The sequence below is a fragment of the Glycine max genome, chromosome 17, assembly GCF_000004515.6.
Source record: "Glycine max cultivar Williams 82 chromosome 17, Glycine_max_v4.0, whole genome shotgun sequence".
Taxonomy (NCBI): Eukaryota; Viridiplantae; Streptophyta; class Magnoliopsida; order Fabales; family Fabaceae; genus Glycine; species Glycine max.
This window is the reverse complement of record NC_038253.2, coordinates 16,118,683-16,132,248: the sequence shown is the minus strand read 5'-3', so window position 1 is coordinate 16,132,248 and position 13,566 is coordinate 16,118,683. Positions and strand designations below refer to the sequence as shown.

Genomic DNA, 13,566 nt, shown 5'->3' with positions numbered 1-13,566 from the left:
GATAAGGTTGCTGTTGTGGATTTTTGGTTCTTTTTATTTGTGCAAGTGTGTGAGTTCTTTTTCGTATATATGTCTCAATTGGTTCAAAACCATCAAATTTGAAGAAACCACTCATTTTATCATCATCAAATGACGTGGCACTAAAATTGATCTCACTAACAGCGTTACTTTAAAATTTAACGGAAGGACCATTTTACAATAATTATGCAAAAGATAGGGACTATTTTGAATTTTTCATTAAGTTAGAGACTAATATGCAGCAAGGGTACAAAGTTAGGGACTAAATTGTCTATTTACTCGTTTTGTTATCATCAAATGATGTGACATCTTTTAAGAGACACGTCTATGTGTCATGCCACGTCATCCTTTAGTGCTATGTTGAATAGTTTACGTGGCACTAAAATTGACCTCACTAACGACGTTACTTTAAAATTTAACGAAATGACTATTTTGCAACACTTATACAAAAATAAGAACTATTTTGAATTTAATATTAAATTAGGAACTAATATACAAAAGGAGCACAATCTCAAGAACTAAATTATCTATTCACTCAAAAAAAGAAAAAAAAAAGTTCTTATCTCATCATGTAAAACATCCACGAGATCCACGAGATCCACGAGATAAAGTTGTTGTCCGTAGTTTCTTACATTCACATTTCACACTCGTGTTGCTGTCTATAAATAGGACAATGATTTCATTGTAATAGGAAAACGATTATTTCTAGTCCCAAAGAGCTAACAAGAGATTCAAGACCGGCATGGCTAATGAAGAGGAACAGAAAAACCACCTCTTCGGCATCAAAGATCTCGGTCACAAGACTCTCCTTCAGAGTGATGCACTCTATCAGGTTCATTCATCAACAACTATCAAATTCTCTCTTTCAAATTATAATCATTATTTACTTTTCCAATTAATTATTACGTTCAATAACAATTATACTATTAATTGCAGTATATACTTGAAACCAGTGTCTATCCAAGAGAGCACGAGTGCTTGAAAGAGATACGCAAGATGACTGCAAAACACCCACTGTAAAATATAATCTATGACTATTTACTATTTAGTTACTTTTCGTCATCAACATAATATTGTTTTGTGTGTGAAAATATTTTTCATAAATAAACTTGCCAGAGTAATACTGTTATTTGTTAGTTTGTTACTTGTTAGTTTCAATTTTTTGGAATTCTTGATCAATTTAATTATATTTATATGTATATTGTAAATTAAACAGGAACATCATGGCAACACCAGCAGACGAAGGACAACTTCTGAGCATGCTTGTTAAGCTCACGAATTCAAAGAACGCCTTGGAAATTGGTGTATTCACTGGTTACTCTCTGCTCTCCACTGCCCTGGCTCTTCCCCCTGATGGAAAGGTCCTTACCTAGCTTGATTAGCTCATAATTGACTTTTAAATCATTTACTCCTTCCCTCCTAACTATAAGATGATTTTTAATTAATTTGTACTCCTTAAAAAATAACATAATTATTTAATTAATCATATTAAGTTTATCAATTTTTTATATTATCATTTAAAAATTATATTTTTACTATCTCTTTTTCTATTTAATTATTTTTATTAATATTTTAAAAAATAATTAAGTAAAAATATGTGAGAAAAAATAATTAATATGTCTAAAAATTAAAAAATAATCTTATAAAAAACAAATAAATTTATGAAAAAAATTTATAATTAAGATTAAAGGTATTACACTATCATGTATTAAGTCATGAATTTAATTTAATATTTATAGCTTATTTACTTGCATGGTTTACATATTAGATCTTGGCTTTGGATGTGAATCGCGAATACTATGAGTTAGGATTGCCAATAATTCAAAAAGCTGGAGTGGCTCACAAGATTGATTTCAGAGAAGGACCTGCTCTTCCGTTTCTTGACGAGATGCTTAAAGATGTGGGTGCACAGTTTCTCACCATCTCAAGTTTTATCCATGATTTTTTGTTAACATTGGGAAATATTTTTCGATTTGGTTGATAATTAATTTTTACGGAAAAATTTAAATGACCACTTTTAAGTTTTAATGAGATCTTTTTTCTAGATTTACAAACTCAATTTAAGATGTTATTTAAGAAGATTAAATCAATTTCATTTGAATTTAAAATATGATTTAAAGAGATTAAATTTAATTCAATGCGAACCAACGAATTGTGCTGATGATTTACAAATAGGAAAAACATATTTTGATTATATTGGCTTTGTCAATTTAGACTGATTTTTTTAAATTTATTTGTTAAAAATGTTTATTTTAATCAAATAATTTTTTTATTGTTTTAGTGTGTTTATTAAAACTGTTTTAGTTTTTTTTTTTAAATAATTTTTGTTTATTTTAAGAAGTAAATTTTATGTGTTTCTTGAAAAAAAAAACTTATATAAAAGTATTTATTTTAAAATTACTTTAAATTTTAAATTTAAATAAACTCACCCTAAACTATGTCAATTTTGCAGGAAAATAAAAAGGGGTCGTTGGATTTCGTTTTCGTGGATGCTGATAAGGACAATTACTTGAACTACCACAAGAGGGTACTAGAGCTTGTGAAGATTGGAGGACTGATCGGATACGATAACACCCTATGGGCTGGATCTGTGGCTGCACCACCCGATGCACCATTGATGGATTACATTAAGCCTCTTCGCGGCCATGTGATGGAGCTCAACAAGTATCTGGCTCAAGATTCGAGGATCGAGATTTGCCAGCTCCCCGTGGGTGATGGGATTACCCTGTGCCGCCGCATCATCTGATCATTTTCTCTTCATCTAGATTTTTCATGACAGATATTCCTTTCATTAAAACAGGTTGCGTGAATGGTGGAGTTCTCAAATGTTCTACTGTCTTTTCTAGATCTTTGTGTGTTTCTTGTCACGCTAGAAATTTAGCTGAAAGGATACAAATCAACATTTATCTTATTTATCTACTTGCTAATCCTGTATTCAGCTTTGGAATAGAGTTGCAAAAAAATGATTTTAATAAAATTAAGAGAGAAGCTATGTTAAAAAAGCATACTTTTCATGGATAAAATATGGAAATTAATTTTGAACCGTAGATCTAATTGGCCTTAATATAAAAAGGATAAATGACACCGAATTGTATCCGATAAAAAAATGTACAATATTGTCGTGGTTGGAGTTGCTCTGGTTCTATTGAATTGTAATTATTCTGCCATTCCATATTCGCTTGAAACGTATCAATCCATCATTATTTTACGAAAATGAGAATCATAAAAAAGAAATAATCGAAATGCTTAGAAAATTGCTTTAGTTCAGTGGTATAGGATAAAGCCTTCAACAACGAGAGATTATGATAGGGTGTGTGGATAAGAATTATCTATGATAGGGTGTGTGGATAACGAGAGATTATGATAGGGTGTGTGGATAACGAGAGATTATGATAGGGTGTGTGGATATTCAATCATGAGTGATCCTATTGGAGTTTACTTTTGAAAAAGGCTCAATAAAGTGGTTGAAATAATGTGACATGTATAAAAGACTATTGTTATGGCAGACAAGTTTGTTTATGGTGAATCATTTTTGTCCATCTTTAGATTCACCTGATATTAATTATAATAAGTCGATCTTTTATATTACATTATTTTTCTTTTCTCTCTTAATATTTTTCTTCTTCTTTCTCCTTAAAACCCACATCCGTTCCTTCGCATCTCTACCCGTGACGATGAGTACCTTGGTAACCTCCCCTCCCATCTCCACCAACGAGTCCATCCTCTTATGTCGTACGTAAGGATGTTGTCACAGTGACTCATCAACACACGAAAAGTGAAAGAGGATGTCAAATTTGCAGAGTATGATAATGTCTGTGAGGCCAATCCTAACAGAAAAGGGGTTGCTCCAATCAATTGGGTTTCTGTTTACACCCCAAATCTATAGGGACAACCCTCACCATGTTAACTGTTCGGGATCCACAAATAACATGGCATTAAAGTACACACGTCAACCCTAATTTCAGAGCATCGATATTACTCGCTCAGCAGTTGGATGATTGGGCCATTAAGTTATTGATATATTTGAATCTTAATGATAATATTATTATCCTCTTATAAAGTTGCAGGTATCCTCTTATCAAGTTGTTACAAGTTATCAACAAAGTTGTTATGCTATTATAACAACCCTATCAAGGACCCATAACTCCTGTCCTATGTTATAAATAACAAGGTTCTACCCTCACTTTGGCATTCATTCTTAGTAAACTCACATAATTACTTGAGTGTCAGAGTCCTTTTTGCAGGTACCCCCCTTATCCCTTCGGCACAGGATACTTGCAAGTTCGACACGAGAGATCGTGGAGCCTATTCTGATGACAGTCCACCTGGCATTACTCCGCTCCAAATTTCGATAATTACATTTGGCACCCATCGTGGGGTCGCAGTAAAACTTCCCCTGCAGCCACTCGTACTTATGGTCAGCACACGATCCGGTCTCAGGCGAGAGCCACCCCCATAAAATTCCAATCCCTTCTGACGACCATCACAAACAATGACACTCTCTGCCAACTCCAAGCCCCATCGCAGAGATGGAGTGTCTCCATAGGGAGGAACTCAAAAAATTAAAGGATCACCACGACGAGTTGGAGGCTCATGAGATACCCTCAAGAGGACGAACACTCTGCTCACACAATCAACGAGTGCACCCAGAGTGAATCGCATCCCTGTTAGACCAACAATACCCTAGATGATAACAACATCTCTCATGCACATCACCATGAAGGACGAATGACTCGATGACATCCTTTTTCTGATTGAATCATGGAGGTCAACCTGCTCCTAGGTTGGAAACCACTTAACTTGGAGCGTTATGACAGGACCACTAACCTGGAGGAGCACTTGGATACGTTCCTCACCCAGGCTAACCACTACACTAATGATGACATGATCCTATATCGAGTCTTCCTTACGCCCCTTAAGGGGGTGACATTGACGTGGTATGGAGGAGTCCCTCCCTGGTCTATTGACAACTTCGACACCTTTGTCGACCGCTTTAGTTCTCAGTGTGCAATGAGTCGATCGCACCACCTGACTTCTACCGCTTTGGCTAGTTTGTGGTAGGCAGATGATGAGTCACTCCGCAAATTGAATGGATAGATTTAGTAGGCTCGTTGTCCAAATTAGGAATCTCAATCCCAAGGTTGCATTACATTTCATGTTGCTGGCCCTACAACCTGACAAGTTCGTAAACAGTTTGTGCAAAAAACCTCCCAGTAGCATGGAGGAGTTACGAAAGCGAGTCAAGAGCTACATTTAGATTGAAGAAATATCGAGGTTCCGAAATGAAGTTCGACAGGTTGGAAAAAAGCATGAGAAAGGAGAAAGTTGCACAAGGATCGACTCGCACAAGTCAGACAAGCAACACAAATAGGACAAGCATCAACCTCTTCTAAGGGGACCAAGGTACCAATGTTTATACACCCTTGACAACAAATTGAGCCACAATCCTCGAAGAAGCTTTTAATGTGGAGGTACCCATACAATTACCCCCCTCCTCCATACCTCCTCCTAGACCTGGACTAGACAAAACCAAGCATTGCAGATACCATCGCAACCATGGCCACAATACTGAAGATTGATGGGCCCTCAAGGACAAGATCAAGGAACTCATACAAGTGGAATACCTAGCCCAGTTTGTAAAGAAGCCTAATGACAATTGAACTAGAGGCAGGTTCGATGGGCACCGTTAGGACCATTGTAGGAGCAGAGATGCTGATAGAAGGAGGGACCGAACGGAGGAGAGAGAGAGGCAGAGGCGTCACCTGCAAAGGCATGAGCAACAACCCCAATAGAGCAAGAAGACGAACCTACTCAACATATTAGAAGTGTGATCAACACTATTGCAGGCGGATTCTCTTATAGAGGGCTATCTAGCCAGTCCCGGAACTGTCATTTCTATGCCATCAGAGATATTGATGTCAATTGTGTCAACATACAACCACCGAGAAGCCTTCCTCCCATAACAATCACCGAGAGAGATTTCAAAGGCATCAACCCCATAAACTTGAACGACCCTATGGTCGTCTCCATTGCCATTGCCAACTCTATGGTGTCTAAAGTCCTTATCGATCAAGGTAGTTCCACAAATATACTTTATTGGAAGACATTTAAAAGGCTTGAAATCTCACTTGCCACGATTCAACCACATTATGGACCACTCCCTGGTTTCACCGGAGAGAGTGGAAACCAGAGGTTATGTAGACCTAAGGACCACCTTTGGTCAGGGCAAGCTCTCACGGAGTTTCACTGTAAGATTCTTAATTATTGATGCAGATACTTCTTATTTAACTTTGATTGGTAGGAAAACATTAAATAAGCTTGGAGCTATAGTAGTCTCTACACCACACCTTAAAATGAAGTTCCCTACCTTAACAGGAGAAATCATAACTGTCAAGGTAGATTAGAAGCAAGCCCAACAGTGCTACACTAAAAGCTTAAAGGTGGTTTCTTATCCTCCCATCAGAGAGTCAGGCAAGCAACATCCCCCCTCTGGTGGCAACAACAATCAAGTCATGGGTGTGGTCGAGGAATTCCCAATAAAGACCTTGACCGTTTATGAAACAACCAGGGGAAATCAAGATGACGCATTCGACATGGACCCTCGTGATAATACTATTGACTAAGGACCAAAGCCCATCAAAGAACTCGTCAATCTACAATTGGGACCTAAACCCAGGCAATACACACAGGTTAGCAAAGACCTCACCAATCATGAGTACAGACATGTAGTCGAAGGAATGAGGATTTATTTGCATGGCAACCATTTGATATGTTGGGCATCCATCCCAGAATCACATGCCACAAATTTTATATCTGCCCTCAAGCCAAACCAATCTCACAGAAGAAGATAAAGATAGGAGAAGAGCTACAAAAGGTGGTTAAGGAAGAGATTGACAAGCTACTGGTTAGTCAGTGAAAACGACTAACTTTTGTGTATAAAACTTGTGTATATTGTATCAAACTTCTCCAATTTATAGTTGTTTTATAATATTATAAGTACTTTATGTTAAATATAGGTAATAGATAATTTATACTTTTGTTTTGTGTGTTTAATAATCAATTTCGCTCAATTTCAGGTTAATTAGGCAAATTGGCAAAAATGTTGTTTTCACCTTCTCGCTAAGCCAATCTGTCGGTTTAGCGAGCATTCGCTAAGCGCGACACTCAGTGGCTAAGCGCGAGGAAGAATCTAGAAGAAGATGAGTTGTCAGGTTCGCTGAGCGCACCGCTCCAGGTCATCAAGCGCACTACTTCAGCTCATCTGCTAAGCGAGAGAAGCGCGCTAAGCCACAATCCACTTATGCGTGCTAAGCGATCCAGATTTGTGCTAAGCACGCGAGCACGGACCAACCCACCTATTTAAGCTTGAAATCATATTTTTTGCGGGAGTTTGGCATTTTTCTTGAAGAAGCCTCAGCATGCATGAGATTTTAGCCTTGGCCTGAAGCTTTTGCATGTTTAGGAAGTTCTAGAGAGAGAAAGGTCCAAGTTCCAGAGAGTTTTGAGAGATTTTGCTATGTGAAGATTTGCAGAGACGAGAGCTCAAAGAGGAAGCCATTCTAAGAACTTGAGATGAGTTTATGAGTGATTGTGAGATCCTAGAGGTGAAGGAGACATCCTCACCACTTGTATTTTTGCAATCTTTCATCTTGTTCTTCTCTGTGTTGTAAAGGAGGTTTCTGGACCATGGAAAACTAAATCCTCTGTTGGATCTTCCCTATAGGTACTTGATGTAAATATATTTCTATCTATGTAATGATGTTTTGTGTGTTCTCTGTGTTATCTGCCTTTCTTTCTAGTATGCCTTTACCTTGATCACGTAGATGCATGCTTTGTTAGGATCATTCAATAGTGGAAACTGGTCTGATTCTAAAGTTCTTGATAGTATGGGGCTAAGTTGTTGTACTATCACGAGGAATCGGGGTACAAGAACTTAGTTGTGTATGTGTGTCTTAGTGCGGTCCTGGTTGAGTTTAGTCTTACAAGAGGAATCTGCGGATGAGGCTTGATCAGGATTAGGCTAGGCTATCATGAGGAATCGGGGTCTAGCAGTCCAGGAGACAACATAGGAATACACGGGCATTGTTAGATATAGAACATCCGTTTTAGCATCAGGAACCTATTAGGAAGACCAACGCGTTTTCTACTTGTTTTTACACAACATTTCTCTTGCGTGATTTTCTTTCTTTTTGCATAGATAGTTTACATAACTATTCATAACCACAATCATTTTTTCATACTAGACACCTATTTACTGAAATAGCTTGCCAGATAACACAAGTTCCCCGAGAGTTTGATACTCGGTTCTTACCGTTTTATACTACTTGTGCGATCCAGTACACTTGCCAGCAGCAAACAAGTTTTTGGCACTGTTGCCGGGGAACTTCTTTTTATTTGCGAAGTTAGCTCGTTTTTAGGTGTCTATTCTTTATTTTTTATTCTTTGATTGTTTCTGTGAATATTTTTTTTGTAATTTATATTTGTCTTCTCTTATTGAACTGGATAACCGCTGATGTGCCATTATTTTCACCAATTTCTTAATCCTTTTTGCACTATTTTAATTACGGATTAGTCTTAATTGTCAAATTAATTAGGCAGTTTTATTATTTGGGCTCATTTAGCTAATTTGATGTTTTTAATCTAATTTCAGGAATTAATGATGCATTGGGCTTGAATCCAGAATTGGGCTTGGACTTGAAGAGGGCAGACTATTTTATTCTACAAAATTTTATCTTATCTAGACTTTATCTTATCTAGATATTATTTAGATTTGATCTCATCTAGATATTATTTCATCTAGATCTTATCTTATCTTATCTTATCTAGATTTGATTTTATTTTATTTATGGGCTTGGATTTAAAACAGATTTGTAAGCTTTGGGGTTGAAAAACTACATAACAGCACCAAGGTTCTAGTTTAGCTCTCTCTTTCTCTTCTCTCTCTCTCCTCTTTCGTTTTGAGTTTTAGGCTTTTCTTCTTCTTTTAGACACTTTTTCGTTTTGCAATTCCAGTTTTTACTTTACGTTTTAGCAATAAAATTCCGTTCTCTATTGACTAATGGAAGGCTAAGTCTCCAGTGTTGTTTTCTCTTGAGGATCAAGCACAACTCTCTTTGAGGTTCTATTATTACTATTAAATTTTGATCAGTTTTTCCTCTTCACCAATTGCTCTGTATGTGTTGCTATTAATTCATGCATGCTTAGTGCTTGATTAATTGTCTCTGCGCTTAATTTACGTTCATGCTTAATGATCGTTCATGATTAATTGGTGTATTTGTTGCTTAATCACATAATGAATGTCTTATTTTAAATTTCACTTAGTAATTTAATTTAGGGTTGGATTAAGTGGTTGAACTGATAAAGGATAAATTCTCGTAACCTAGGATAAGAGACTTGCTTGTGAATCAAGGGAAAACAATGTGTTTTAATTCTGATATTTTCTAATTCAATTTTATTCGCTGTTTAAATTACAAAAACAAACCCCCCCCCCCCAATTCGTTACTATTTTATTACTATATGTTATGAACATTTGGTTGATCATTGCTCGTTGGGAGACGACCTAGGATCACTTCCTAGATACTGCATTTTTAATGTTTATTTGATTCGGGTACGGCTTCGATCAAATTTGGCGCCATTGTCGGGGAGCAGTGTCCAAAGGTTCATAATAGCTAGTGATTCGTGTTTTATGTTTAGTTTTTTTAAGTTTTCGTGTTGTGTTAGTGTTGTTTAGTGTCGTTTAGTGTCTTGTTATTTTGTTTAGTGTGGTGTTTTGCTTTAGTTTTTCTGTTCAGCGCTTCCCCTGTTTCAGTTTTTGTGTTTTGTTGTGAATAGTACTTTGCAACGGATTTAGCGACCACTTTTGCTGATCTGGAAAACAGAGTAGTAGTGCAAATCCCTTAGCGATTGAATTAGTGACTACTGCTGAAATTTTAATTGGCGATTTTTGTTTTGATAGTTAGGGTTGTTATTTTTGGCTGAATTTTGGTGTGGTAGGTTCTTTGGATCCATATTTTGTGGGAAAAATAGTTGGAGTCCTTAGTTTGGTCAGATTTGAAAGTTCCATAAAAGTAGTGAATTTGATTTTTGTCAAAACTTCAAACGGTCATAACTTTTGCTCCGGGTATCAGAATGACTATTATTATATATGTATTTGGGGTAGAAAAAAATTTCCCATATTGTGGTATCCCGCCAAAGGCTGGCTGAGGTCTCTAGCTAGCCAAAATCACCTGTTTACTAGTTTTTTATTTTATTTTTCAAGTTTTATTGTTTTATTTTTCTAAACTTTCCTTAGGTAGTTTCCATAGTTAGACTTTGAATTTTTTCCTGAAAATTTTTGTGCCTTCTTTTCATTATTTTAGGGCGTTGCTCACAAAATTTCAATTCATTTGGATATCATTTGAGGGTAGCTATAGTTCAAACCTACATTGTTACTTGCATAAGAAGGCAACTAGTTATGCATGCTAAATATAGTGTATGACTAGAGGCAATCCATCTGACTTACAACCCTTTGATCCTAAGATAGATAGGACATTTCATAAATTAGTTAGGCATCATCTTGTACCTTTTGAGCATCCTGAGCATTCTGTCATTGGTGATTTTGAGCATCCTGATTTTGAACATTCTGAGAACATGGCACAACCTCCACCCCGTGAGAGGACTCTAACGGAAATGGTTGCACCTGATTTCACCTACGAAAGCTTGTGCATCTAATACCCTGATGAGGATGTCCCATATGTTCTTAAAACTAGACTGATCCATTTGTTTCCAAAGTTTCATGGCCTTATAGGTGAAGACTCGCACAAACATCTGAAAGAATTCCATATTGTCTGCTCCACCATGAAACCCCCAGATGTCCAGGAGGATCACATATTTCTGAAGGCTTTTCCTCATTCTTTAGAGGGAGTGGCAAATGAATGACTATATTACCTTGCTCCAAGGTCCATCACGAGCTGGGATGACCTCAAGAGAGTATTCTAAGAAAAAAATTACCCTGCTTCCAGGACCACGACCATCAGAAAGGATATTTTAGGCATTAGGCAACTCAGTGGAGAGAGCTTATATGAATACTGGGAGAGATTTAAGAAACTATGTGCCAATTACCCTCACCACCAGATTTCTAAGCAGCTTCTCCTCCAATATTTTTATGAAGGACTCAGTAACATGGAGAGAAGTATGATAGATGTTGCCAGTGGTGGAGCCCTTGGAGACATGACCCCTGCTGAAGCTAGAAATTTAATTGAGAAGATGGCTTCCAACTTCCAACAATTTAGTGCCAGAAATGATGCTATTGTCATTTGAGGAGTGCATGAAGTAGCCACGAATTCATCTTCATCAGCCGAGACTAAGAAGCTTGAAGGTAAACTAGATGCCTTGGTTAACCTGGTAACCCAACTGGTCATGAATAAAAAAATCTGCACCTGTCGCCAGATTCTGTGGTTTATGCTCCTCTGCCGACCACCACACAAACCTTTGCCCTTCTGTGTAATAATCTGAAGCAATTGAACAGCCTGAAGCTTATGCTGCAAACATCTACAATAGACCTCCTCAACCTCAACAGTAAAATTAGCCACAACAGAACAATTATGACCTCTCCAGCAACAAGTACAATCCCAGGTGGAGGAATCATCCCAACCTTAGATGGTCGAATCCTTCACAACAGCAACAACAACAACAACAACAGCCTTATTTTCAGAATGCTGCTGGCCCAAGCAGACCATACGTTCATCCACCAATCCAACAGCAACAGCCCTAGAAACAGCAAACAGTTGAGGCTCCTCCGCAACCTTTCCTTGAAGAACTTGTGAGGAAAATGACTATGCAAAACATGCAGTTTCAACAAGAGACCAAAGCCTTCATTCAGAGACCAACTAATCAGATGGGACAATTGGCTACACAGTTAAATCAACAACAGTCCCAAAATTCTGACAGATTACCTTCTCAATCTGTCCAGAATCCCAAAAATGTGAGTGCCATTACATTGAGGTCGGGAAAGTAGTGTCAAGGACCTCAACCAGTAGCATCCTCCTCATCCGCAAATGAACCTGCCCAACCTCACTCTACTCCAGAAAAAGATGATGACAAAAATTTAAAGAGTAAGTTACCAAACAATTTCTATGCAGGTGAATCTTCCACTGGTAATTCTGATTTACAGAAGCAGTATATCCCTCTTCCATTCCCTCCAAGAGCAATTTCCAACAAAAAAATGGAAGAGGCAGAGAAGGAGATCTTGGAGACATTTAGAAAAGTAGAGGTAAACATACCTCTGCTGGATGCAATAAAGCAAATTCCAAGATATGCTAAATTCTTGAAGGAGTTGTGCACTAATAAGCGGAAGCTTAAAGGAAGTGAAAGAGTTAGCATGGGCAGAAATGTCTCCGCATTGATTGGTAAATCTGTCCCCCAAATCCCTAAAAAATGTAAAGATCCAGGTACATTCAGCATACCTTGTATTATAGGGAACAATAAGTTTGACAATGCCATGCAAGATTTAGGAGCTTCTGTTAGTGTTATGCCTCTGTCTATTTTTAATTCTCTATCTCTTGGTCCCTTGCAGTCAACTGATGTGGTAATTCATTTACCTAATAGAAGTGTTGCATATCCTACTGGTTTCATAGAGGATATCTTAGTTAGAGTTGGTGAACTGATTTTCCCTGTTGTTTTTATATTTTGAATTTGGAGGAGGGATTTTCTCAAGGATAAGTTCCTATTGGATCGAGTGGCCTCAGAATAATTAAGAAGGGGGGCTTGAATTAATTATTCCTAAACCTTTACTAATTAAAAAATTACTCTTATAAGGCTTTTACTAAATTGTTAAGAGAATGAGAAGTAGAAGAGAAACTTAACAGAAAGTAAAAGCAGAAATTAAATGCACAACGGAAAGTAAAATAGTAGGGAAGAAGGAAACAAACACACAAGAGTTTTTATACTGGTTCGGCAACAACCCGTTCCTACATCCAGTCCCCAAGCGACCTTCGGTCCTTGAGATTTCTTTCAACCTTGTAAAAATCCTTTTACAAGCAAAGATCCACAAGGGATGTACCCTCCCTTGTTCTCTTTGAACCTAGTGGATGTACCCTCCACTAGAACTGATCCACAAGAGATGTACCCTCTCTTGTTCTCAGTCAAACCCAAGTAGATGTACCCTCTACTTGTACCACAAAGGATGTACCCTCCAATGTGTTAAGACAAAGATCTCAGGCGGTTAAACCTTTGATACTTTGTGAATGGGGATACAAAAGAATTCTCAGGCGGTTAGTCCTTTGAACACTTTTGTATAAGGGAATGGGAAGAATCAAAAGAATTCTCAGACTGTGTCGTTTTGAATTCTTTGACAAGGGAGAAGGGAGACACAAAAGAATTCAAGCGGTTAGTCCTTTGTTCTTTTGGAAAAGGGAGAAGAGAGACACAAAAAGAATTCAAGCGGTTAGTCCTTGGCGAATTCTTTTTGGCAAAGGGAGAAGAGATGAAAAGATGAATAGCACAAGTTTTCAAGGTTTAGAAAACCAGAAAACTTTGGAAAGCTTTTTGGCACAATGAAGAAGAAGAAGT

General features: G+C 37.4%; 1 protein-coding gene and 1 non-coding gene across 3 annotated transcripts; one reads left to right on the top strand and one right to left on the bottom strand.

The window, feature by feature from the left end:
• Nucleotides 1-689: 689 nt before the first annotated feature.
• SOMT-9 (O-methyltransferase SOMT-9) lies at nucleotides 690-3,037 on the top strand. 2 transcript variants are annotated; one of them, NM_001249311.2, is made up of 5 exons: nucleotides 690-850; nucleotides 955-1,034; nucleotides 1,235-1,379; nucleotides 1,787-1,918; nucleotides 2,471-3,037. In NM_001249311.2, the coding sequence occupies exons 1-5, from the start codon at nucleotides 761-763 to the stop codon at nucleotides 2,762-2,764; spliced, it is 741 nt and encodes a 246-aa protein (NP_001236240.1). In that variant the 5' UTR covers nucleotides 690-760; the 3' UTR covers nucleotides 2,765-3,037. The 2 variants fall into 2 exon arrangements, with proteins under 2 accessions (NP_001236240.1, NP_001340280.1); NM_001353351.1 differs by lacking the exon at nucleotides 1,787-1,918.
• A 7,988-nt stretch (nucleotides 3,038-11,025) lies between these two features.
• Nucleotides 11,026-11,132, bottom strand: LOC113000005 (small nucleolar RNA R71). The gene has a single exon (XR_003265278.1). It is a non-coding gene; the product is annotated as a small nucleolar RNA R71 (small nucleolar RNA).
• Nucleotides 11,133-13,566: the final 2,434 nt, after the last annotated feature.

Coding starts and splice junctions, on each gene's coding strand:
- SOMT-9 (NM_001249311.2), top strand. CDS start 761: ATGGCTAATGAAGAGGAACAGAAAAACCACCTCTTCGGCATCAAAGAT. Junction 1,035..1,234: donor ATGACTGCAAAACACCCACT/GTAAAATATAAT, acceptor TAAATTAAACAG/GAACATCATGGCAACACCAG. Junction 1,919..2,470: donor TTGACGAGATGCTTAAAGAT/GTGGGTGCACAG, acceptor TCAATTTTGCAG/GAAAATAAAAAGGGGTCGTT.